This window comes from Ochotona princeps, chromosome 17, assembly GCF_030435755.1.
Source record: "Ochotona princeps isolate mOchPri1 chromosome 17, mOchPri1.hap1, whole genome shotgun sequence".
Classification (NCBI taxonomy): Eukaryota; Metazoa; Chordata; class Mammalia; order Lagomorpha; family Ochotonidae; genus Ochotona; species Ochotona princeps.
The window spans coordinates 3,486,993-3,511,824 of NC_080848.1; the positions used below are offsets into that span (position 1 = coordinate 3,486,993).

General features: G+C 60.9%; 1 protein-coding gene across 4 annotated transcripts; it reads right to left on the bottom strand.

The window, feature by feature from the left end:
• Nucleotides 1-141: 141 nt before the first annotated feature.
• On the bottom strand, nucleotides 142-22,198 carry ITGB4 (integrin subunit beta 4). 4 transcript variants are annotated; one of them, XM_058675666.1, is made up of 40 exons: nucleotides 22,110-22,198; nucleotides 21,190-21,272; nucleotides 20,883-20,984; nucleotides 20,545-20,749; nucleotides 20,007-20,103; nucleotides 19,696-19,867; nucleotides 17,591-17,854; nucleotides 17,219-17,308; nucleotides 16,641-16,763; nucleotides 16,216-16,380; nucleotides 15,971-16,047; nucleotides 14,836-15,038; nucleotides 13,448-13,551; nucleotides 13,194-13,292; nucleotides 12,913-13,042; nucleotides 12,385-12,507; nucleotides 12,184-12,281; nucleotides 11,818-11,851; nucleotides 11,533-11,724; nucleotides 11,288-11,391; nucleotides 10,945-11,003; nucleotides 10,723-10,746; nucleotides 10,163-10,311; nucleotides 9,898-10,077; nucleotides 9,376-9,524; nucleotides 6,628-6,832; nucleotides 5,958-6,115; nucleotides 5,558-5,738; nucleotides 5,324-5,461; nucleotides 4,279-4,461; nucleotides 4,062-4,193; nucleotides 2,971-3,165; nucleotides 2,445-2,681; nucleotides 2,204-2,362; nucleotides 1,661-1,810; nucleotides 1,135-1,323; nucleotides 890-1,045; nucleotides 632-796; nucleotides 439-549; nucleotides 142-358 (listed from the first exon to the last, which is right to left on the bottom strand). In XM_058675666.1, exons 1-40 carry the CDS (start codon nucleotides 22,186-22,188, stop codon nucleotides 231-233), a joined length of 5,592 nt encoding a protein of 1,863 aa, XP_058531649.1. In that variant the 5' UTR covers nucleotides 22,189-22,198; the 3' UTR covers nucleotides 142-230. The 4 variants fall into 4 exon arrangements, with proteins under 4 accessions (XP_058531649.1, XP_012784621.2, XP_004593108.2 ...); XM_012929167.2 differs by lacking the exon at nucleotides 2,971-3,165; XM_004593051.3 differs by lacking the exon at nucleotides 2,204-2,362.
• Between the last annotated feature and the right edge of the window lie 2,634 nt (nucleotides 22,199-24,832).

Genomic DNA, 24,832 nt, shown 5'->3' on the forward strand with positions numbered 1-24,832 from the left:
TTCAGAACAACACGGTAGCAAAGTTTTTCATTAAGGGCAGAAGAGAGGCTGGGCCCAGCTGGTGCTGGACCCTGCTCTTTGGTTACAAGAGAGGCTGTGTCCAGAGAGTGGGGAGGCAGCGACAGAGGCCATCTGTTGTCATGACTCCCAGAGGACATGCGCTCCCTGGTTTGTGGTTGGAGAGGCATGGCGGAGGGGGTGCAGGGAGTCCAGGCCACTGTGGGGTGAGCTCAGGAGTGGAAGAACTGCTGGTCTACCTGGGCACTGGTGGTCAGTGTCCTGCTTACAAACTCCTGAGTCACGTGCCGGGTGAGGGAGCCACTGGCCTCCAGGTGCTGAGACCCCAGGGCCAGGCCATCTGCAAAGGAACAGGCGTTGATTGCAGTACCTCACCTGGGGAGGGGGTCCCTGCCCAAGCCAGGGTCCCTCAAGACTCACCCATGAGGAATGGCTCTGTGGTGCTGGTGTGGGTGGAGGTGACAGTGCTGTACTCGCTCTGCAGTGGGTGTTGGAAGAGGCCAGCATGGCTGCCCAGCTGTGGGAAGGGACCTGGAGCGGGCAGAGCAGCTGGTCAGGTCGGGGACAGCCCAGGAGGTGGCCTGGCAAGGGTGGCGGGGGGACAGCACCCCACCTCCATCTTGGGACTCAATGGTGATGATGCCCTCTCGTTCTGGCCCGAAGCCCTCGGTCGTCCTGGCCTGCACCTTGAACTTGTAAGGCACGTTCTCGCTGAGGCCTGGCACGGTCAGTCGGCTCTCGGGGTTGTCTCCATCCACCCGGAATGTGGTGGCTGGACCTGCGTGGGGAAGGAGGGGAGGAGGCAGGGAGACACCATTAGCCGCCCTGCCCTTCCCTCCTCCGCCACCCCTGCCTGGAGGCCGGGCAGCACCTCCTCCGTGGACAATCTCGCAGGTCACCAGGTAGCCGAGGATGTCTCCGTTGGGTCTCCGTGGCCGCTCCCAGCTCAGCTGCAGGGAGTCTGGGCTCAGGGCTGTGAACACCAGTGGGCCTGGGGCACTGGGGGTGCTCAGAGTGAAGGTGGAACCTGGGGGGCAGCAGTGGGGGGGTGTCAAGCAGGAGGGTATGCAGTCAATGCCCTGGGCACCAGCCAGAGGGGATGGGGAGGTGGCTCACCTGGCAGGGGGCAGAGCGGGTTCTGTGGGTGCACCTGTGACTCGATGGTAATGATGCCCTCCCGCTCTCGGCCCCAGCCCTCCTGGCTCTGCGCCCGCACACGGAACACATAGGAGTGGTTGGGCAGGAGGTCTTCCACCACCACTGATGTCTGCGCGGGGCTGGGGATGGTGAGCCGATGCAGTTCCCCTGCAGGGATGGGAGTGGGGGTAGGGGTGAGCGCAAGGCCACAGAGCAATGTGACCCCTGATCCCCAGATCACCTGGGCTAGCCGGGACTTGTGTCTGGGTTGTCATGGGTGGAGGCTCAAGCTGTGCACTACGGAAGCAGAGAACAAAGCCTACAATGCCAGCCCGGCCTGGGGCAGATCCTGGGCTTCAGCTAGGGGTCTGGGGGCCACAGGTGTCACTCTCAGTCCCCAAAGAGTGCTCTGGGTCTAGCACAGTGAGGCAGGACCAAGCTGAGGGAATGATCCAGAAAGAGTCCGAGGAGATGCATGGGGGTGGGGAGGGCAGGTGGGCCTCACCACCAGTCAGCAGCTGGTACTCCACACTGTAGCCCAGCAGTGCACGGTCACACTGTGGCTCCTGCCAGCTCACTTTCAGCGACGTGGGCCCCAGGGCCGAGAATACCAGGCGGGTGGGCGTGTCGGGCACACCTGCCATCAGGCGCGAGTCTGCAGAGAGGAGACTGGAGTCAGCCCAGAGCAGGGGAATCCTGGCACGAGGCAGGCCTGGCCCCTGCCTGGCTTCTGTTCCCTGGCACATGCCACTGAGCAGCTCCCTTGTCTGTCCTGCTGCCCTGTGGTGAGGCTGCCCAGCCAGCACCTGTGCATCCCTGGAGCAGGTGGACGGGCCCTGCCCCCACCCGACTGCGTTCAGCGGGCCCACCCAGGAGATCCTAAAGTGGATTAGGCATCAGCGCAGATGCAGGCTGGGCGAAGAGTGGTGGTTAGCGCCTGTGGGCGGTGGGGCGTCTGGATGGAGTGGCAGGTGAGGTGGCAGCTGGTGAGGAGTGAATGACAGATGGAGCAGCCGTAGGGGAGCCAGGGTGGTTGCCCTCGTACTACCTGGACCCCTGGAGGGTGCTGTTGGCTGCCCAGCCAGGATAATAGAGTCTCGGGAACCCCTGGAGGGGAGGCGCCCCTTCAGCTGAGCACAGCTCTGGGCCCCCAGGGACCAGGACAGCGGGAGCCTGCTCCTCCCATGTTCCCAGATGGGAGGGAGGCCTAGGGCAGGAGGAAACAGAGTGAGAGGGGGTGGGGGCCTCCGGAGCTGGGAGGAGGGGTTGCTAGGTGAGGCAACGCGCACCCTGGGAGGAGAGTGAGCTGAGGGTGGAGTAATCCCGGGGCAGTGTGGCCATATGGGAGTGCTCCGTGCGGGTCAGCGAGTGGTAGTCCCGCGTGAGAGTAGAGGAGGTGCTGTGCACGCCCCGGGGCAGGTGAGGGCTCAGGTGGGTGCCATAGCTGCTGGTGGCTGTGGTCATCCTGTGCAGGGAGTTGGCGCTGCCGGGAAAGGCGAAGTCCATCCGGCCGTTCACCAGGTGTTCTGCAGGGTGGGGTGGGGGGAGAGCAGGGAGCCAGGTCAGATCCAGGGCCTCATGTGAACGTGCCCAGTCCCACCAACACCCAGCTCTGTTTCTCCGGAGACCTCCAAAGGGCTGTCCGGTGTCTCCTGGCCGCTCTGAGTGCAGCCAGCCTTGCCCCTGAGGAGGCTGCACCCTAACAGACTCACTGCCGCTGGGGAGAGCCCTAAAGACGGCCAGAGTCGCGACAGCGCGGATACCCAACCCCAAGCCCCCAGACAGCTGACACGAGTGTCTGGGCAGTCCTGTCACCTCCGGGGGGCCGGGGCGTCGCGCAGCGGGGCCGGGGGTCCCCCTGCCCGTCCGCGCCCCCCTCGGTGGCGGCGTCGGAGGAGCGCCCGCTGCTCGCCGACAGGCGCGGGATGAGCTCCGGGGGCAGCCGCCACGTGACGCGCCGCAGGTCCAGCTCCGCCCCCAGCACGGGCTCGAAGTTCCAGCCGCCGCCGCCTTGGGAACAACGAAGGGCCGCGTTGGCACCGCCGGGGGGAGGCGCCGGGTCAGGACGGCAGCGCCGAGCAGGTCGGGGCGCCGGAGAGCCAGGGGTGGAGGCGTGCATCTGTGCACACCTCGGGCTGAGACCTCTCCAGGGCCGGGGCTCCGGACCAGCCGGGAGGGGCGGAGCCTGGACCGGGGGCGACCAGCCGGGGAGGTCTCCCGGCCCCAGCGCCTAGGTCAGTGTGCCCCTGCGTGCCCCTCCTGGGGAGAACTAAGCGGGTGTCACCGGCAGTATGCGTGGTTGAGCTGAGGTCCCTGGTGCCTGCACCTATCCCCTCACCCGAGACTCAAGATGCGGCCCCTCTCCCAGCCCAAGGCAACAGGTGTGTGGGACCCTGAGGCGTAGGCAGGCATGGCCAGATGATGGTAGGTGCAGCCCATTTCACAGATGAGGCAGCAGGGGCCCAGAGAACCAGCAAGACACTCCAGGAAAAAGAGCAAGGTCAGCGGGCTTGGCTCCACCTCTGTGGCGACTCCACCCCAGGCCTGCCGGGCAGCTGCCTGCCTTCTGTGACGTAGGGCCCTCCAGGGCCCTGGCCCTGCAGCACAGCTGGGAAACCAGCACATTGCACTGCTGTTTCCCGGGCAGGAGCCAGTGTGCAGCTGTCCCCTGGGGCACACACACAGCCTAGTGCCCTGGGCCACAGACCTGCAGGTGGACCATGTCTGTTAGGTCATCTCAGTGCACACAACACCATGACCCGGGCTCCACAGCCACCCGGCCAAGGCAGGGGACGGACCTGCGGCCTTGACCTGTGTGTCCAGCAGTCATCAACCTTTTTGCCAATCTCGGCACCAGGACAGCTCCATCAGCTCCCACCCCTTCCTCTCGCACCAGTGCCACTCACCAGTGTCGTCGGACACGCTGGGCCTCTGGCTCCCAGCCGGGGAGCGGAGGACGTCATCGCTGTACATGAGGAAGCTCTCGTAGTCTTCGCCGCCCTGGGCATCCACGATGGGGATGTCTGGGATGATGGGGACTGCGGGGGTGGGAGCACATGAGCCTGGGCCCTGGCTGGGATGTCCCAGTCCCTGTCCATCCTGCATGCCCTGACCGCCACTCACTGGACATGGGCCGCTTGGGCTGGGTGGCCAGGTTGATGATGGCTTCCCGCTCGGGGCCCCAGCCAGCCCCGTTGCGCGCCTTGACGGTGTACCGATAGGGCTGGGACTCGCGCAAGTTCTCAATGAGCAGCATGCGGCTCTTGGGGCTGTCCACCAGCACCTTCTTCATGGGCCCGATGGGTCCTGGGAGTGGACAGAGCACATCAGAGGGGTCACCAGGCTCCACTCCTGACACCAGGAGGTCTGGAGGCTGTGGCTGCTAGGTAACAGGCCTGGCACAGGCTGAGCAAGATGGCTCTGGTTGGGCGGGAAAATCCTGGGAAGACCAGTTGAGGTGGGAAAGAGGCCATCCTGGGCCTGAATTCCGGGGTATCCAGAGGAGGTGCCTGGAAATGGCATCCTCAACCATGGCTACACCCAGCCGACAGCTGCTCCAAAAGCCCCGGGCGGGGGGAGGCTCCCACAGTCACACTGAGGCCCTCTCTGACCCACCCTTTCACGCAGAGAGGGCATACATCCGAGCCCAGATGGCCAGGACTCTGGTCACTCCTGGGTTGAAAGCCCAGTCAGAGAAGACCTCCTGCCTGGGATCCACAAATGGGCTAATGGTAAGGGCCTGTCTGCAGGGGAGGGTGGCTGCTGCTTGGGTGGCTGTAACCCTGCACGTAGCCCTGAGAGCCTGAGCCCTCACACTACCCCCTTTCCATCCACAGCAGGTGTGGGGGTAGTGTGGGGGTAGTGAGAGCGCCACCTCTGGGAGCAAGCAAGCCCACAGAGGGGAGGGTGTGGCATGGATCCCTTCCAGGACTGGCTGGTCCGAGGCTGCTGGTGATTCTGCTGTGACCTGGAGAGCCCGTGCAGACACTGCCTGCATAGGATGGTGTCTGGGGCCCGTCCTGCCTACTGGGCTCAGCTGCCTGGCCTTGGAGCCTGGCCCAGTGCGCAGTCTAGAGACCGGGCATGCCTCGGTCCCATCTGCCAACCCAGAGGACAGGTGTCAGGGGACCTCCAGCTGCCCTCGGCCCTCCCCTGTGGCAGTCCTCACGATTGTCCTCGTTGACCAAGCCGTAGCAGACCTCGTAGGCAGTGATCTCGCCGTTGGTCTCCGCGGGTTCAGCCCAGCTCAGCTGGGTCACCGTGGAGGAGACGACATTGAAGGCAAGGCGCCCTGGCTCACTGGGTACTGTGGAGGAGGGGTGAAGGGGCGGGGTCAGAGGATGGAGAGGGTAAGGCTGGGCATGTTGGGCAGGGGGAAAGGCGGTCGCCATGAGCGTCGTACCTTCTTGGTGGGTGCGGCAGGATACCAGGGTGCTGTAGGGGCCCTCGCCCTGTGCCCCGTAGGCACACACCTTCATCTCATAGTCGCAATACGGGTACAGGTTGGTGAGTTCCACCGAGGGCACCTTGCTGTCGAGCAGGTGAGCTTCAGCCTCGGAGTCACCCTGGATCCAGTACTTTATCTGCTCAGGTTGGGCAGGGGGACATGGGTGAACATTGGTCATGCCAGGAACCCCATGATGGGAAGAGGGGCAGCCATCTGCAAGACTCAGGTGGGGGTCCTCCCTCTTCCCCGAGCCCAGGGTCACAGGCACACCTGGACATCCTTCCGTCCACCCATGCTTGAGCCCCTGTCCCTCAAGCCTCCTCCCAGGCACTTGTTACCCGTGGCCCCCACATACCCTGTAGCCTGCAGGCTTGCCAGGAGGGGGCAGCCAATTGAAATGTATCTTCCGAGACCCAGCGGCCTTGGCATTGGGATTCTGAGGGGCTCCCAGGTCAACATGAGGGAGCGGGAATGATGACTGGGTCTGACTCACAAAGTCCTGGTCCACTTCGTCTGGTAGTGGAATCAAGGGGCGGGGTGGGAGCCGGCTCAGACAGCAGTCACCACAAGGGGGCACCAGACACCCGGTTAAACACCTGAGCCCCCATCCAGAGGGCCTGAGGCTGCTGCACCTGCTCTGCAGCCCTTCCCTGAGCTCTGCCTCCTCCCTCATCTTCCTCCGGGTGGTGAACTTGTCCCTTCCAGAAATGCCTCTGTGAGGCTGGTTCAACAGCTGAGACATGGCATGAGCTAACGGCTGATCCCGGCCCTCTGGCTGCCAGATAAAGAATAGAAGCCCAGGGATATTTGATTTTCTGTTCAACATCGGGCACTTCTCCTAGGACGGGGCCTAGTGCAGGTGTTGCATGGGACACATGTACCCCACATGCATGTCATGTGGGAAAGCTGAGCTCCCCAGGCTTCCTCTGCCCAGTCTGGAGCCCCCCCACCCCCCCCCCACACACACATACACGCTGCCTAGGCTCTGCCTCTCTTACTGTCAGCCAGCTCCGGGCTCTGCACACCTTGGTCCCCGATGATGATGGTGGCCGACTGGGGCTGGCCCAGGCGGGCCCCGAACTTGGGGTTGCTGAGTTGGATGTTGAAGCGGCGGTTCTGACGGCCCCGCAGAAGGGAGTCCACTTCCTGAGGTTCCAGAAGTGTCACCTTCAGCTCCTTCCAGGTCTCCCCAGGGTGGAAGAGCAGCTCACCCTCCACGGGGACATAGTCCTGCAGCAGGAGGGGGTCGAGGTCAGAGAAGGAGCGTGGAAGGTGGGCGTGACACACAGCATTACGGCTGCCTTGAGGACAATGCGACTGCCCTGTTCCTTGCGTACAGCAGTGGCTCCTGTTGACACCGTACACTGGACAGGCACATGAACTATGGAGCAGCAAGAGACATCCCATTAGACAGATGAGAAAACCAAGTCACGCAGAGCTTGGGAGACAAGCCCAGGTTCACACGGCAGCTGGCTGAACCAGCATTTGACCCAAAGCACCAAATGGGATGCAAAGACCCAGTCTCCCGCACAGGCAGCCCACAGGAGCTGTCCTACCCTGGAAGGAGAGAACACCATGGCGTGGGAATGTGGGATTCAGTCCAACCCCAGGCCCTGCTCCTGGAGAGTGGGTCACTCACACCTCCAGCTCTGTTTCATTTAGAAAAATGTGGGGGCTGGTGAGACACCAGTATCCCATATGGACATCGGTTTGAGTCCTGGTCGCTCCATTTCTGATCCAGCTTCCTGCTGGTGGCCTGAGAAAACAGTGGAGGATGGCTCAAAGCTTTGGGACCCTGCACTCACATGGGAGACCTGGAAGACGCTTCTGGCTCCTGGATCTAAATCAGCTCAGCTCTAGCTGTTATAGCCGTGTGGGGAATGAACCAGTGGATATATCTTTCTCTGCCTCTCTCTAACTCTACCTTTAAAAATTATTTTTATTTATTTGAGATAAAGTCTCTCCATCTACAAGTTCACCCCCAGATGCCCACAACAGCCTGGGCAGAGCCAAGAGCCCTGGGACCCAGGTGGGTCCCTCACATGGGTGCAAGGACTTGAGCTTCCTTGCACGGTGTGTATGAGCAGCAAGGACTCTACAAAATATGAGCATTCCACGTGGCATGTTGGCCATGGAGCCTGTCCCCATCTTGCTTTACGCTTGCCTTAATCTCCCCAGGGTGCCCAGTATGGCTCACCAGCCACTGGGAGAAAAGGTCTTCTCACAGAAGGCCACCAGGTGGCGCTGCACCCTAAGATTTCCACTCCAGACAAAGCCCAGGGCAGGGAACTGGGCACAGAACCGTGCACAATATGTGGCTGCTTCGAAAATGTCCCACAAAGCACATCTGACTACAGACAGACACAATGCTATGCCAGCACTCCAGGATTCCTGGATTGAGGAAAAAGCTAGAATGGCCATCATCGGGACACCTGAGCTCAGAAGGCCTGGTGCAAAAGATGTCAGCTGGCCTGTCAGGTTTTGTGACCACGTTCCTTCCTGGGTTGTGCGGGAGGACCCGGCTCTGCCGAGGGGTTTCTCATGGGGTTGAGGTCCACACGGAGTTGGAATGGCTCAGCAAGCAAAGCAGTATTTGTGTGTGTGTGTGTTTCCAGATACAGATGTCACGTGCAGCCAGGCCCAGCAAAGAGTTTGTGGCATGGTAGGTTGCGAGGCTGGGTATTGGGTGTCCGGTGTGACGATTCCCTGAGCTACCCACAGCCCACAATCAGGTGCCTTGCTCAAGTCCTGGGTTTCTCTCAGACCCCAGCTTCCTGCCGCTGTACACTCTGGGAGGCAGTGGGGGACAAGTGGCTCAAGCACTCAGGGCCCTGTCCCCAACATGGCACACTCACGGTGTTTTGGGCTCCTGACTCGGACCTGGCCCTGGCTGTTGTGGGCATTTGGGCAGTATCTGCCTTTCAAATGAAAATATGGTTTTAAAAAGGTAGGTTTATCTTCACTTAGAAACCTTTAAAAGCCATGCGCATGCGTGTCAGCCATCTGGCTACAGGAGAGCCACAACGGGCCCAGGGGAGAGGGTGGGATAGGCGCTCACACCCTGACCCTGCACGTGTCTGCATTCTGGAGGTGTGGTTTAAAGGTGAGACCTAATAAAGATAATTCTAGAAAATGGCTAAGTGCCCTGGCACCGTCCTATGGACATGGCCGAGTAGCTGGGAGCTCGCTGGAGGAGAGTGTGGGTGCGTTCTCTGGGATTGTTTTGAGAACACTGGAGCCATGCCAAGGCCGCTGTCACCCAGGAGAGTCAGTGAAGAAAGTGGGGGTGCCAGTTGGGCTGCGGGGCGCACCTGCCTAGGGTTCTTGCCTATGGGGTCAGTGGGCTGGCAGCGTTTGACTCTCACTTTCGTCGGAGAGGATTTCCAACAGGAATGTTCTGAGCTTGCAACGTGTGTGGAATAAGGTCAGATTCCATGTCCCAAACCAGGCACCCAAAGCAAGTGCGCAGCATGGAAATCGACCACAGGCTGCGGGGTGGTCCTGGGGGATGGGCCAGAGAGGACTGGGGCAGTCAGGAGGGGGCATTTCCTGCGAAAGGTTTGACTTCCCCAGGGGGGATGCTGGGTGGCTAGGACTGGGCACGGTTGCAGCAGGAGCAAGAAGCAGGCACCCCCTCTGCCGGTCCTCAGTAGCAGAGGGTTGGCGCCCTGGACGTCACTTTGGAGGAGGGGACACCTCGCCAGGGGCAGAAGCAGGCAGGGCCACCACCTGCTTCTGCTCTGTCCTGAACCCCTCCTGCGTCCAGCCCTTACCCGGTTGCCCTTGGCCGTGTTGTCCTGCGTGCGGTATGAGACCTGGGACTTGCCATTGTCCACGATGCGCCGGATGACAGGAATGCGGACCACCTGCTCCCCGCGGCCCACCGAGTACTCGGGCTGCTCGAAGGACACCACCCCACTAGCTGCAAGGCAAGGGGCTGTCACTCCACAGAAAGCTGCTCGCCACCCTCACCCCTACAGCTCTCTGGGGAGGCTGTGATGGAAAAAGCACTCAGCTGACATCCTGGGAGGGGCAGGGCTGGACAGGCCATGAGGTCCTGGAACAGGTGGGAAAGGACAGGGGCTGGATAGGGCCCCCTGTCCCCCAGAAGCTGGGGGCACTGCTCTGGACAGAGAGCAATGATGGTTGGGGGGCATGGTGTGTCTCCTCATGGCGCCTGGGCCCAGGGCTGTGGAAAGAGAGTTGTAGACCCCCTCACCCAGAAGACCCCAGTCATGCCCCCTGACCCATCACAGACCCAGGCCCCGCCCCCAGAGGCCCCGCCCCCGGCTGACCTTGCTCCCTAATGATGGTGATGTTGACCAGGCGGCGGCCCAGGGTGGCTGTGCCCACAGGGACGTCAATGGCCTCCACCAAGAGCTGCTTCTCATCGTCATCCTCGGGCCGCATGAAGAGCGGCACACGCACGTCCACCAGCTCCACGCCCTCCTGGAACTCCACCATGCCCCGGGCATCTGGGCAAGGGCACAGGTGAGGAGGGCGTCAGTCGGGGTGGGGGCTGGCCTCTGCTGGCGGCAGGGCGAGGTGCTGCCCACCTACCCTGCTCTGCGGTGAGGGTGTAGTAGCCGCGGGCCACCTTGAGTTCGTGGAAGGCCCCCTGCTCCACGTGCTTTTCTGTCAGCTTGAGCAGTGCCGGCTTGGCTGCGCGTGGCGCCATCAGCACTGTGTCCACAATGGTGTGGTCTTGCCTGGAGGGGGCACGGGGAGGGGTCCGATGGGGAAGGGGAGCAGCAGGCACCTGCCCACTGGGCACACTGGTCTCTTAGTCCTGCTGCCTCAGCGTTGCCGGGGGCGGGGCTTATGCTTTAGGGCAGGGCTAGGATTCAGGGTAGAAACTGGGAGTACAGCTTTGCCACCTGCGAGACTTTCTCAGGACCCTGCCTGGTGCCCACAGGTATCCCATCAGGGTCAGGGCTTGTCCGTCCTCAGGTGCAGTGGGCGGAGGCTGAGAGGGAGTGGAGAGGGGTTTGCTGACAGTCATGATGCAGCGAGGGACTAACCCTTGACAGGTGCACAGGACCCTCCATTTCTATGGGGTAGGGCTAGGGGAGGAGGGGCCATGCGGCAGGTGGCAGAAAGTGGGGCCGTCTTCAACTCACTTTTTCCCAGCGTTGGGCTGCTGCCTGTGGGAGACAGAGGGGCTGTGAGCCAGTTGTGGCGGGGGGCGGGGGCGGGCGCCACCTCCTAGACTTGCTCTATAAGTTGCTCTTCAAACTCCTCCAGCCCTCCACCCAGGCCCTGGATGCCTGGCTTGAGGCTGGCAGGGCCCAGCACAGCCAAGCTGCCTCCCCCGACCCCCGTGGTGGCACCCTGGATCTCACCGGAATTTGGTCTGCTGGAGCTTGTGTGCACCTGTGATCTGCCGGTATACCTCATTCAGCTGCCAGGTTAAGTGAGGCAAGTGAGCTGGGCCCCAGGAAGCCCCCGGACTTTCAACCCAGAGCCTCCCCCTGCCCCCGCTAACCTCCCCTCATGCAGGGCTGGCTGTGGGCAGGCCTATGGGAGTCTAAGACCCAGGCTGTGTTGCCTCCTCCTAGTCTGACAGTCCCAGGGTAATGATGCCCAAGTGGCCTGTGCCAGACACGCATGCAAAGCACTCCCAGTAGGTACTCCCGCATGCCCCAGCCCCACACCGGGACCCACGCCCACCACTCTGTTCCTCACATTCTCTTCCACCTCCTGGCGCAGCTGGCTGCACTCCCGTGTGTCCGGTTTTAGCAGGTTCTCGGTGCAGAGGCGGGCAAGGCGCAGGGACAACCCGTAGGGCACTGGAGTGGGGAGTGCACAGGTGGGGTCAGGGCACCCCCTCCTGCAGCTGTGCCCACCCTTCCCTCTACACCTCCCTGGACAGGACAGGCGTCAAGCCCAGATCCAGGGGGGGAGTTCCCATGGCACGATTCCCCCCTCACCCAGCTCGCCGGGGTTGGTGCTGGCCGTGTGGGTGGCATGGCCTGGACGCTGCACGTTGTTGGTGATCTTCCAACGGACCGTGTCACGCCCCTTGAGGTTCCCGCTGCGCAACATGGGTGTGTCCAGGTGGTCGGAGGCCATGAGGTTCTCCCGCAGCATGTAGTGGTCTTCTTTAAAGCCCACCATGTGACCTAGGGGGCAAGGGTCCTCAGGGGCGGCGCCCTTACAGGTAGGCCAGTGTCCCTTCCTCCCCAGGTATGGAGACAGCAGTCAGGGTCCCCTACCTTGGCTGCAACAAGGGAGAAGAGCCAGGCAGGCCTAGGAGACAAGGGGTGGGACTGAGGGCTGCGGCAGCACCCCCAGCCAGCGCCCCCACCCCCACGGCAATAGTCCATGGGGGCAAGAGAGCCTCCCATGCCTGGCAGGGACCAGGGGCTTGAGGGATGGAGAGGGGAGGGGTTGCATAAAGGGTCCCCAAAGTGTGTACTGTGGAACCCCAGCTCTGCCGGTCGCTCTGGGAAAGAAGGGTTCCATGGCTGCCAAACCCATTTGGGAAGCCTCAGATTGTCTGACCGCAGAAATCCTCTCCCGCAACACACAGTGGGGGTGGCCACAGGGGCGCTGTGTCGGGGCCTGGGGCAGATGCCCACCTTGCAGCAGGCACAGTACTTGCAGCACAGCAGTAGCAGCAGCGCCAGGAGCGGCAGCAGGATCAGAAGGAGCCACCAGAAGTTGCCAGGCGGGCAGTCTGTGGGGGAGGCAGAGGAGGGAAACGGTGCCCACCCGCACATGCACCCTGAAGCCCCTCACCCCCTCTGGGGCCCCCCACTGCCAGTCCACCCCCCACTCACCCTTCTTCCGCTGTACCAACACTGTGCTGTTGGGCCCGGGGCTGCCGTCGCCCTCCACGGTGTAGCTGTAGGTGCAGTCATCGTCCTCGTCCCGGAAGGAGCAGTAGACGATCACTTCCTCCGCTGTGCAGGACAAGGTGAGTGAGGGCAGCACAGGGGTGGGGAAAGGGGGCATGGAACCCTGGGTCTGCCCTGGGGGAGGGAGGGGGCGAGGTGCTGCCTCCATCAGAGCCTGTCAATCTCACTGCTCCCCCACCTGGATTGGGATGGGGTCTGGACACTGACCCTCACCTACAGGCGGAGCCTGTGACCACCCCCTCCACAGGCCACGTGCTGTCCCTGGCTCAGCCTGTCTGTCCCAGCCCTGGCTAGCCCGTGAGCCCACCAAAGGCACTACACTTCCTCTCCTAGACTTCCTCGTCCCAGGGTCCCTTCTCTGGGCTTTGGACCTTGTCACCTTTAGTCCCCTCTGCCCAGGTGATCCTGCACTTGCCCTCCTCCCACCTTCCAGCTGCCCCCACCCCCTACCTTTCTTAAGTTCGTCCACCATCTTGACCTTGAAGCTGCACTCCTCACAGGTGCGTCCCTTCTTGGCTCCGGTGCCCCAGGCCTGGCACTGCACACAGGAGCGCAGGTCCTCGCAGAGGCCCAGAGGTATCTGGGTGGACAGACGAGGAGGAGCAGGTGGGTACCGTGCTGGGTGAGCCTCCACCAGGCCCTACCACTCAACCCCATGCCCCACCTCACAGCACAGGAAGCCCTTCCTGCCTACCCTGCCTGTGCCCATTGCCCAGCTTGCCTGGCCTCACCACTGAGTAGTTGATCTCACAGATGGCATCCGTGTACAACGAGTGCTGGTGGCAGTGGCAGCGGCCACACTCGCAGTAGCCACGCCCATTGCAGATACCCTGCAGGGGGGACGAAGGAGCCCTATGAGCCAGCTTGTCCAGTGCTGACTGCTGCCCTCCCCAACGCCCAACATGACTCCTCTGGAGAGATGGCATGGCCCTGATGGGGGCTCCCCTCTGCTGGCCATCCCATCTGCCCTATGCCCCAGGCCTACCCCATTGCTGTCGATGCATGTGGCATTGCTGAGGGGACAGTCACAGCTTGGGCCTGTCCAACCGGGCTCGCACACACACTGGCCCATGGTACAACGTCCCCGATCTGCAGCGGGCGGGACGGGAGAAGACAGCTGACTTCAAGCAGTCCAGGCTGCCCATCTGCTAGGGGGGACGGGTGGGGAGCTGGGCTGCCTCCTCACTCTCCTGGACTTTTTTCCTCCTCCCCTCCGTCTTGCCTTCCAGCCACTGTCCACTCTGCAGCCAGGGCGGCCCTCCTCAAAGCAAACCCATTGTCATGGTTCCCTGTTAGAACCCCTAGTGGGTACTGGCCAATGCAATAAAGTAAGAACGAAAATCGAAAATTGAAATCTACATGAATTCAGAGGCAGGAAATCAGGCTGTTTGGTCTCTTATTATTACTATAGGTAAATGGTCAAGTTTCATAAAGGAGCTGGACAAGATGGTGGACAAGAGAGAAATACAGATAGAGAAGGAAACAGGAGGGCCCAGAACCCCGGGCCCTGGCTCTCCGGCCCTGCTTTCCTCCCCGCTCCCCGCATACGCCCTGGACCCAATGTCTGCCTTTGTCCAGTGCCCCTGTACCTCGCTCCTGTTCCTCTCCCACCGGCACGGACAGCCAGAAAGAGGACATGGCAGGCAAGAGGAAGGGCCAGGCTTAGCCTCCATGCTGGGTCCACGGTGGCAGCCATGACCAGGCGGCACCTGACCCATCTGCCTTCAATTACCCAGCCTCCTGTGTGCCCCTTCTCAGGGCTCTATGACTCCTGGCCAGACCACACACTCCCAGGCTAGGCCCAGTTCTGCGTGCTGCCCTGGGGGCAAATCGACAGACCCAGTGTCTGCAGAGCCAGAGTTGCCAACTGCTGGGGGGCCAAGTTGGACAGTCCCCACCCCAGGGTGACAGGACAGTGGGGAAGGGGGAGCTGGGATTTTGGGTCTTTGAGGAAGGGACGGGTGGGCACTGGCCTTGTAGTTGTCAGTGCCAGGGTGCTGTGCCGAGCCCCAGGGCCTGAGTTAGCAGGTGATGGCTGATGTCACTGGGCCCCTTCCACCCGTGTGGGAGACTTGGCCCCTGGTCTTGACCTTGTGTACTCCCTAGCCACTGCTGAGGGCATTTGGGGGGGAGTTCAGTGGATGGCATCTCTCTGTCTCTCATTTTCTCTTTACTGCTCACATTTTCAAAACACGAAACCAACCAAGGGGTTTGTCCAAGTGGCAGTGGCCTTGGCCTCAGTGTTGCGGATGAGGGAAGTGAAAGCCTTGTGGAAAGGGGTGGGGGCGTCCTGGGTGAGCCTGGACCTGAGCTTGGGGATGCTGACCCCTGCCCTGACTATCCCCTCCTGGGCAGCCTGGTGGCCACGCTCACCATTGCACAGCACACCGGAGGTGCGTGGGCACTGCACATTGTCGTACTCGCAGAATTGGCCCTCGTAGCGGCTCTCGCCGTAGCACACGCAGCGGCCGCACTGGCACTCGCCCCGGCCCGAGCACGGCTTGTCGTCGCCATCTCGCATGCAAGGCGTCACGTCACTCAGCGCGCCCGTGGAGCAGTTGCAGGTGCTGCCGCTCCTGAGAAAGGAACCGGTCATCTCCCTGATCTGGCAGGAAGCTGGGAGCATTCACTGTGCCACTGCACAGATGGGGAATCCTGGTCCCTTGTCACCCCCTTGGGGCCCCGTCCTTGTTGCTTGTTTGCCTTGAGTTAGCACGATGGGCCCAGGGTCGTGGAGCCCAGGAAGCCCTCAGCACATTCCCTTTCAAGCTCACTGCTGACCAGGGAATGCACGCACATGGTCCCAAACGCTAAAGGAACCAAAGGCCTGGAATGCTGGCTCACTTTACTTGTACCCCCCAGCCCCCAGATGCACCCCAACAGCCACCAGTCCTGCCTGTCTTTCCAGTGGTGGTCCACTGCGCCACCACACAGGCACCAAGTTTAAGTCCAGGTGAAGCTGAGGATATTGTAAATGGAAAACACACCCTACCTGTTCAGGGTCACACCCCAACTGCTCACACCACACCCCGACCGGGCGAAGTGAAGTCTGACTGCTTATTACTCTGGGACCACCCTAAAGAGAAACCTCATGGGACTTGCAGAGTGGCTCAACAAGCTAATCCTCAGGTCTCTCATATGAGCACCGGTTCGAGGACCGGCTGCTCCGCTTCCCATCCAGCATCCTGCTTGTGGTCTGGGAAAGCATGAGAAGATGGCCTGAGTCCTTTGGACCCTGCACCCATGTGGGAGATCCAGCAGAGCTTTGGATTATCCCAGCCTGGTCACTGTGGCCACTTGGGGAGTGAACCAGCAGATGGAAGACCTTCCCTCTCTCCTCTGAAAATCTAGTGGAGTGTTTGTTAGTGCGGGACCACTGTGATTTCAACTGCAGTCACTCAGTGACTGAGTGTGACCCCTCCCCAGCCAGGTGTGCAGGTGTGCCTGGGGCCAGGTCCCTGCTGGACATCCTGGGTGCCAGGCTCCCCACCCTCACAGCCACACTCACCAGCCCTCGTTGCACACACAGTGGCCACACATAAAGTCCCCGTGGAAGTCACAGCGTGCCGACTGCACCTCCTTCTCCTGCAATGAGGCACTGAGTTGGAGGTGGAGGGGTTGTTCTGGACACTGAGTTGAGGAGGGATCTTGGGCAGTGGTTAAGGGGAACCAGGCCACCTGACACTTATGCTGGCTCAGGGAAGACCAGGCTGAGCTGGCCTCCACATTGCACCCAGCAGACCCATTCCATACCAGCTCACAGGCACATTTGTCACACATGATGCCCACGTCCAGGTGGAGGCCATCGGAGAAGGAAGGCTTCAGGTGTATGTTGCCCTTCTGGTCCTCTTCCGGCAGCTGGCACACAGGCTTCCCATCCACGGCCTCCAGTGCCCGCAACTGCACCTGGTAGGTGCCCTGCAGGGAGGGGTCCCGCAGTGAGCCAATACAGGCACGGCTCAGCAGCCAGCAGTGCCTCTGGGCTCATCCTTCCTTCCAGGCACAGCCATAACGGCTGCAGCAGACATGAGCCTGATTAGCCAGCTCACCCATCTCGGCATCTCCCGCCCCAGACAGATGGCGGTATGGTCAGGAGGATAAGGGAGCCCAGGCTGACCCTGGTCTGGACCACAGTTCCAGAACCCTGGCCCGAGTCCCCTGCCCCCACACAGGCATACCACTTCACCCCGACGAATGTGGAAGGACCCCGTGGCAGTCTTCTGGTACATTCTGGAGGTGACCTCCGTTCGCAGGCCTCGGGGACTGTCCAGGGCTCGGATGTCCAGGTTGGAGCGGATGCGCTAAGGGGAGGTGGTACTCAGTGGTCAGGGTGGGGCCAGTGGGGAGCCATGCTCCAACCCCTGCTGCCTGTGGGGGTCCAGCTAGGGGCATCACAGTGGCAGCACCTGCAGGGGACTGCCCCACCCAGGTGGGCTTCTTAGACCTCTGGGGATGGCTAGTGACCCTTTCTCACCAACCCACCCTGGGGTCTTCAGTAAGGTTACAAAAAGTGCATATTGCTTAAAAAAAAAGTGCATATTGCAGGGACGGGGGGAAAGCAAACTTATGCAGGGACTTCCAAATTGGGGGCACTAAACCAAGCTTTCTGTTTTGTCCATGGGCTTCTGGAACGTTGCCTGGGATTTCTCAGCTGGACACAGCCTGCAAGCTCCCTGCGCTGGCCCACCTCCTCCAACCAGCCCACCAGCCCTGCCCCCGGAAGTTTCAGCCCCGTGCCCCCAGGGATCCGGCTCACGTTGAAGGCCTCCTCCAACAGCTCCACGATGTTGGAAGAGTCCTCCTGCAGCACCCCCAAGGAGGACACGGGGAAGTACGTGTGAAGTTTCTGCGTGAGAGAAGCCAGGCCACATGCTCAGCATCTCTGAGCCCCAGGTGGCAGGCAGTTCTGGAACAAGCCCCTCCTTCGCAGGTGGGCGGCCCTTAGGCCAGGAAGCCACACAGGAGGATTCCAGAACCTGCCTGATCCACCCCTGGCCACCTGAGGCCCCAGCTGGCGAGCGGATGCATGGACGCGGGATCTTTACTCCCTGCCAGTAACTGCTGGGGGCCCCCCACAAGCTTGAGGATGGAGAGGAGCAGTAGGAGGAAGGCTGTCCAGACCGCGCACCTCGTAGTAGCTGTAGGAGTAGTTGGTGACAGCAAAGATGGGGATGATGTTGTGCTTGGCGAGCAGGCGCACCAGAGTGGGTACCGACGGGTAGTCCTGCATGTTGTACTGGGTGTAGGTGCCTGTGGCATCCAGGTGGCACCTCTCATCATTGCGGCTCATGATGCCGGCCAGCACGTTGGCACCATCGGCCTCGTAGTGAAAGGCTGATTCAGTGGAAAACACCAGCAGGTGGGTGCTGTCTGGGCGCCAGCCGATGGCTCTCTGGGGAGGGCAAGGAGGCGCCATGGAGCAGGTTGCCTGCCCAGGGCTGCATCATAGTGCGTGCACACACTGGCAGACTGTGAGGGTGGGTCCCTCCATGGGGCTCCATGGGCGCCACAAGAGTGATGACATGTTCCAGCAGACAGCGTGCAACATGTGGTGATGTGAGAACCAGGAAACAGTGCCGGGGCAGCAGGCAACACATGCAGAGCCTGAGTACAGAGCGCCTGCTGGGCATGCTCTGGACCACCCTCCAGGGATACTTCAACTGTTTGGAAAGATACACAGCAGGAGATGACCAAAGGCCGGCTATCAGGTATAGTCGGGGCTGACACTGTGGTGCGGTGCAGTGCGTTAAGCCTCCACTTGCAATGCTAGCTTCCTATGTCAGAGCACAGATCTGAGTCCCGGCTGCTCCACTTCTAATCTAGCTCCCTGCTAATGCACCTGGGAAACCCAGATGGAGCTCTGGCTCTTGGCTGCTACCTGGCCCAGCCTTAGCTTTGGCAGGCACTGGGAGAGTGAATCAGAAGCTGGAAGGTCTGTCTCTCCCTCTCTGTCATGCTGCCTTTCAATAAATAGATCTTAAAAAACAAATAGGTATAGTTATTCACTGCATATTTTTGGAAAAATGCATGGGGTGATTTGGAGAACCGTTACAAGAAAAGGTGTTTATGATTGTTATCAAATGAAACATAAACAGAGCAAGTCTCCAAAGAGAAAGTTTAGGGGCCGGTGCAACGGTTCAACAGGCTAATCCTGCACCTGCAAGAGTTGGCATCCCATATGGGTGCCAATTTGTGTCCCTCTGCTCCATTTCCTCTCCAGCTCTCCGCTTGTGGCCTGGGAGAGCAGTGGAGGGTCACCCAAGCCTTTGAGACCCTACACACACGTGGGAGACCTGGAAAAAACTGGCTCCTGGCTTCAGACTGGCTCAGCTTTATCCATTGTGGTCACTTGGGGAAATGAACCAGTGATAGAACATCTTTCTGTCTCTCCTTCTGTCTGGAAATCTGCCTTTCCAATAAAAATTAATAAATATTTTAAACAATAGAAACTATGTGAATTCCACCGTGTAAACGGAGGAGAAGGGAACAAGACGGGCAGGCAGGGTTTTGGGGTCTGGCTGCTTGGTGGGAAAAACACTGTGGGCGATTTCTGCTTTGTTTTCTACGTGGTCTGCAATGTGGCCATTGCATCCAGGACGGGAAATCTGATGTGCACAGCTACCCAGCTCGGGTGGGTCCCGGGAGATTGGTGAGCAGGCTCATCTCAGGGCACTGAAGAAGGTTCCAGAACTCCACGGTTCATGTCTGCTTCATTGGTCCATACAAAAGTAGGCTGTGGGGCCTGGCACAGTAGTCTAGTGGCTAAAATCCTTGCCTTGCAACAGCCAGAATCCCATGTAAGTGCCGGTTCTAATCCCAGCTGCTCCACTTCCTGTCCGGCTTCCTGCTTGTGGCCTGGGCAGGGTGGTCAAGGACGGCCCAAAGCCTTGGAACTCTGACTCTGTAGGAGATCCTGAGGAGGCTCCTGGCTCCTGGCTTCAGATTGGCTCAGCCCTGGCCATTTCATCAGTGGATGAAAGATATTTCTGTCTCCCACTCTCTCAATAAATCTGTCTTTACATTAAAAAATAAATAAATCTTATTAAAAAAAAAAAAAGAAAAGCAGTCTGCGGTCCTGTACCCTGGAGCTTCTGAAGTGACCTGGATTGACGGCTCCGCAGAGGGTTTGAGCTCATGTGGGGCCTGCGAGTCTGGTGGGGAATGCAGGGCCGGAGCAGGGGCGGGTAGCTCCACGTGTGCCAAGCAGCCGCTGTCACTGAGGCCCCAGCTCACCGTGCACACAGCCGTCTGCAGGATGGCGTCGAAGCCACCCTCCGGGGCGTCCAGGTTGCCTGAGATCCGCTCTCCCTGCAGTTTGTCCCGGAACTCATTGGCATCCTTGGTCAGGCTGATGACGTTCTTGAAGGAGAATGGTGGGTCGCTGTTGGGCCAAGGTTCCTTCAGCCTGTGCAGAGGCGGGTGGGAGGGAGTGAGCACGGACGCTGAGCATGCACAGGGTGGGGTGGGGCCACCCCTGTAGGTAAGAGTGGCAGGCCGGGGGCACTCACAGTAGCACCTGCCCCTGGGCCCATGCCCACACTCACTTCTCGGGCCTCATGTCCGTCTGGGGGACGCTGACCTTGTCCACAAACTTGCCGAACCCAATGGTGTAGTCGCTGGTGAGCTTGCTCAGGACCTGGGCTGGGAATCAACAGGACAGAGGGAGGACGGCTGCACCCAGCACCCCCACACAAAGACCCAGGGGCCCCTGGAGGGTCGGGAGGAGGCTGGAGGAGGAGGAAAAGGAGGAGGGAGAAGGGCCACCTCTGGTTAACATATAGCTTGCTGGCACTGGTGAGCCAAAGGGACTCAGCGGGAGAGGGGCCCAGGTTATGCATCCAGCGCTTAAGGGAGCAGTTTGGAGAGATGGCCCCAGCTCCGTGAGTAGGTTGGAGGCATGGGACGCCCTTCTTGTCATGGCTCCAGTGCCTGCCGGGGCCTGGAACTTCCCCTGGGAATGGGGTTCTGGGGGACCCCACATGTCTATCTTGCCCTTTGGGATGAGTAAAGCTGTCCCGAGCTCTGGCCGCCCAGCAGGTGTCCAGTCCCAGCCCTGCATCATCCGCGCAGGCCCAGCCGTACCCAGGTTCGAGCCCATCTGCTTGAGGTTGTCCAAGTCATCGGACATGGAGTTGGAGAAGTCCATGAGGATGTATAGGTCCACCGGACTCTCCAGGGGCTCGAACACCTGGAGGTCGAAGAGCCTCTCCTCGCCTGGCCGCAGCCGGACATACATGCCCTGGGGGGACACCTGACTGCGGTGCAGCTTCTGGTCGATCTGGCTCTCCTGCACCCAGGGGAGGAGACAGCTGGCTGGAGGGCCACTCCGAGAGCCCGGTGGCGGGCCTGCCCTGCTACTGGTCCCCTGGGGCCGGCCATCTGGAGAGCTCCCTGTAGCCCCCAGCCCTGCCGCCACACACCTCTGTGATTTCAAAGCTGCTCTCCATGATCACCACACTCTCCCGCCGGCAGCCAGCAGCCAGCAGCTCCTCTGGTGTGTTGCAGCGCCGCTCTGTGAACAGCTGGCCAGAAGCAGCTGTGGTCGGCAGGGGCAGCACCTGTCCCCCAACCTGCCCTCCACCCTGGATCTACCTCCCCTTAGTAGCCCTGACCCTTGCCTCTTTTCCCACACCCACGGGGCCAGGGCGGGGCCAAGGGTGTGGCCAGAGCCAAGGAAAGGATGTGGCAAGGCAGGGCAGGGGTGGCCTTGTCTGCCCAGCAGTTCACCTCATCTATGCAGTAAGCACAGTCCTTATCCACGCGGATGCACTCTGTGCAGCTCTTCACTTGGGCCTTCTTGCAGCGATTGGCTGGTGGGCAAGGGGCACGGACATATGGGTGGGGCCCCTTGCCACTTGCCATCCTCACCGGAGAGGGCTGGGCATTCCCTCCCCTTTTCAGAGGACAAAAGAGGGACCACAGGTTTTGAAAACCAGCAAAACCTGGGTCTCAGCCTTGGAGCCCTCCATCTGGGTCCATAGGGAGGGATGTGGCTGTGGAACCTGGTGCACTGGGCTGCCGATCATTCTGTGGTTGGAACACCCCGGCCACGCCCTTTGCCACTTCCTGCCCTGAGGCTGTCCCCTGCCCGGGTTGGTGTCCTTCCCAACACAGCTCGTGCCTTCCAGTGTGAGGATCCTCCCAGGAAGCTCCCTAGCTCCTCTGGGGTCCCAGGGACCATGTCTGTATCCCTGGTCTCTAACACACAGTTGGTCTTCAGGAAATGAATCTGATGGTTTTGCAAAAGCAACTTGGATTCCCTTTTGTCTGTTCAGTGTAAAAAGCACGGTAAGGATCTACTATGTGCATCCACTGTGACATCTCCTCAAGCGACAGGCAAGCTTTAGTGGGCAGCCACTCCAGCCACTTCCCCACGGGGACACTCTGAGGGCAGGTGACAGGTCAGTGGCCGCACACTCCTCCTGTCCCCATAAGCTTTCCTCCCTCTTTGAGGCCTTGGCAACTCTTGACAGCTGTCCCAGTTCTCAGGGAGCCCCACAGCCACACTGCCCTCTTCCCAGTGGTTGGTCATGATGTCTCCATGTGCAAGGCACAGGACCCCAAATTCTCCATTCCTGGGCGGTGGAGAGGGAGAGAGGCCAGTGCCATGGAAGGTGTGCCCTGGCCAGCATGGGTTTCAGACTCACCTGTGATCCCAGGAAGGCTGGCACTCAGCAGGGTTACCAGCAGCAGCCTGGCCCACAGGCTGGAGCGTGGTCCTGCCATTCTCTTCCTCCTGTAGAATGGCGGCAACTGTCAGCTCCCAGAACCCCCCACGCCACGCCACACCACACCACGCCATGCCTCATGTCACCAGACGCTCTGCAGGTCTGCATCCTGTCCGAACAAGCCCCTTCTTGTCTCTGGGGACTCCGTGCTCTGAGCCTGGCCCCAGGCCAGGTCTTTTGGAGCTGGCCACCTACACGGCAGGCAGGGACAGACTCCCCCAACCAGGTTACACCCTTATCCCCTCAGCCCTGTCCCACCTGCCTGGGGCCCAAGCAGGGAGCTGGCCACTCTAGACTGGACTCCTGCACCCCTGCCTTCCACCCCACCTCCACCTGCCCTGTCAGCTCAAGTTTCTGAGGCTCCTAAGCAGCTCAGCACCCTTCCTTCCTTCTGCTCACTTTCCAGGCGCCCCGTGGGTCTTTGCTTCACTTTTTTTTTTTTTAATTGAAAAGTCAGATACACAAAGAGGAGGAGAGACAGAGAAGAAGATCTTCCATCCAATGATCCACTCCCCATGTGGCCACAATGGCTGGAGCTGCACCAATCCGAAGCCAGGAGCTTCCTCCGGGTCTCCCACGCAGATGCAGGGTCTCAAGGCTTTGGGCCGTCCTCGACTGCTTTCCCAGGCTACAAGCAGGGAGCTGGATGGGCAGCGGGTCTGCCAGGATTAGAACCAGTGCCCATATGGGATCCCAGCTCGTACAGGGCAAGGACCTTAGCCGCTAGGCTACCACAACGTGCCAGGCCCTCTTTGCTTCACTTGAAGTCACCCCAGCTCATCAGTGACTGCCAGGACAGGCACAAGCCCTGATGCCCCCAGAGGGAGAGAAGCCAAAGCCTGTGGGGAGCCCTGGGCCTACAGAGTAGCAGGCCAAGGGCAGAAGCCAGATATCCCAGGTTGCTGGTCTTCCCCTCTGGAAATCTTCCTCAGCCCCTGGCTGTGGGGCAGTGGGGGATGGGGTGTGGATGGGGCCAGAGGTTCCTACAGGCAAAGGGCAGGAAGATCCTGTCTCCTCCCTCCAACACATGGGATCCTCTTACTGTTGCCAGCGGCCTGGGGAGCAAGCCCTGAGCTGGCCAGCAAGGCTCCAGGGAAGGGTTTCTTGCTGTCTTGGGGTGTGGGCACCACACCCACATGCTACACAATCTTGGGCCTCCCCCATGGCACCATTAGCCAGGCAGGTATGGGCACCGGAGGGCCAAGCCCAGCTCTTACTCATTGCCCCCAGTGCCGGGCTGCACACAGTGCTGATTTACATGCGGCCCTGCAGCAGCATGTACCCTGCACTGTCCAGGATTGCGATGTAACCCGCACTGGAGCTCATGGTCAGCGGGGAGAGAGGCGCGCTTCCCAGACTGGGGGGGAGGAGACACTAAAAGCTGTAGGGACATCCCAATCCAACGGCCAGCATGAGGAAGTCCTTGACGGATCCCAGGCAGTATAGATGTCACATTTAGCCTCCACATTATTCTAGGAGCCTGTAAGGTGGCGCTTGGAACATTCTCTTAGATTCAACTTGACTCTATACAAGCTAAAAGCTGAATGGAAGGCGTGGCCATGGTGGGCTGGGCCAAGCTGGCAAGATCTCCCCTTTCCCACCAAGCAACCAGGACCAGGTCCCTGAAGGATATGGCTGCCACGCTGGCCTCCACTCAGGGACACACACACAAGAACTCCACATCTCAGGGCTCCCCTATTCCCTCCTGTCCATGGGTCTCCCCCCACACAATATACCAGCACCTGCCCTCCTCGCACGCAGCTCTCTTCTGCTTCCCCATCTTCTGGCCCAGGGTCTTAGGGGACAGATGCCCCTCCCATGCTGCCTCCCAGATGCAGACTCTGTCAGGGGCAGCAACGGTTGGGACACTTGCACCTAGTCCTATTGCTTGAGGTGGGGCACGCCTTAGGGATAGGAGGAATCCCGCCCTGCCTGGGAGTGGAGAAGGGTAGCCCCTCCCCCAGCACACACCAGTCACACCAGGGGTTGAGCAGGTGGGACAGGAGGCTGACATGGGGGGCGGGGGGTACAGAACAGGGCACCTACGCAGGGCTGCTGAGCCAAGTCAGGAGAGCTTCCTGGAAGAAGGGTGTCTGGGGCCGAGGAGAGCAGGCATGGGTTTGGCCCCGAAGGCCTGCGGCACCACACCCTGCACTGTTTGCCTGGCAGGGTGCTGTTCCCAGAGGTGCCCAGCCCAGTAGGGCACCCCCTGCTGCGGCCCACTTCTCCCCCACACGCCGACCCCAGCTACCTCCGCCCAGGGTCTTAAGGACTTTTCCTTCTCCTATACCACACTCTCCCCTTCCCGAGGGGTGGGGTAGGTGGAGGAGTGCCTCTGCTCCCAACTGCCCCTGGCACAGCCGTGCAGGTTGGGCACCTGCCCTGGGCAGTCCCGCCACAGGGAAGCAGGGCCTACCCGTCTTCAACGAGAGGAAGGGGAGACAAAAGCACCGACTAGTTTCCCTACGCGGCTGCCCAGGCTCGAGTGGGCAGCTAGTGTGTCCTCGCCGCTCCGGGAGCCCAGGTGGGCACCGGGGGCCAGCGGGGGGGCGGCTTTGCGCCCCTTGCTGTTCCCCCTACCCGCGCTGCCCCACTTGTCCTCCTGCCGGCGGCTGGACGTACCTCGGCGCTCGGGAGCCGGG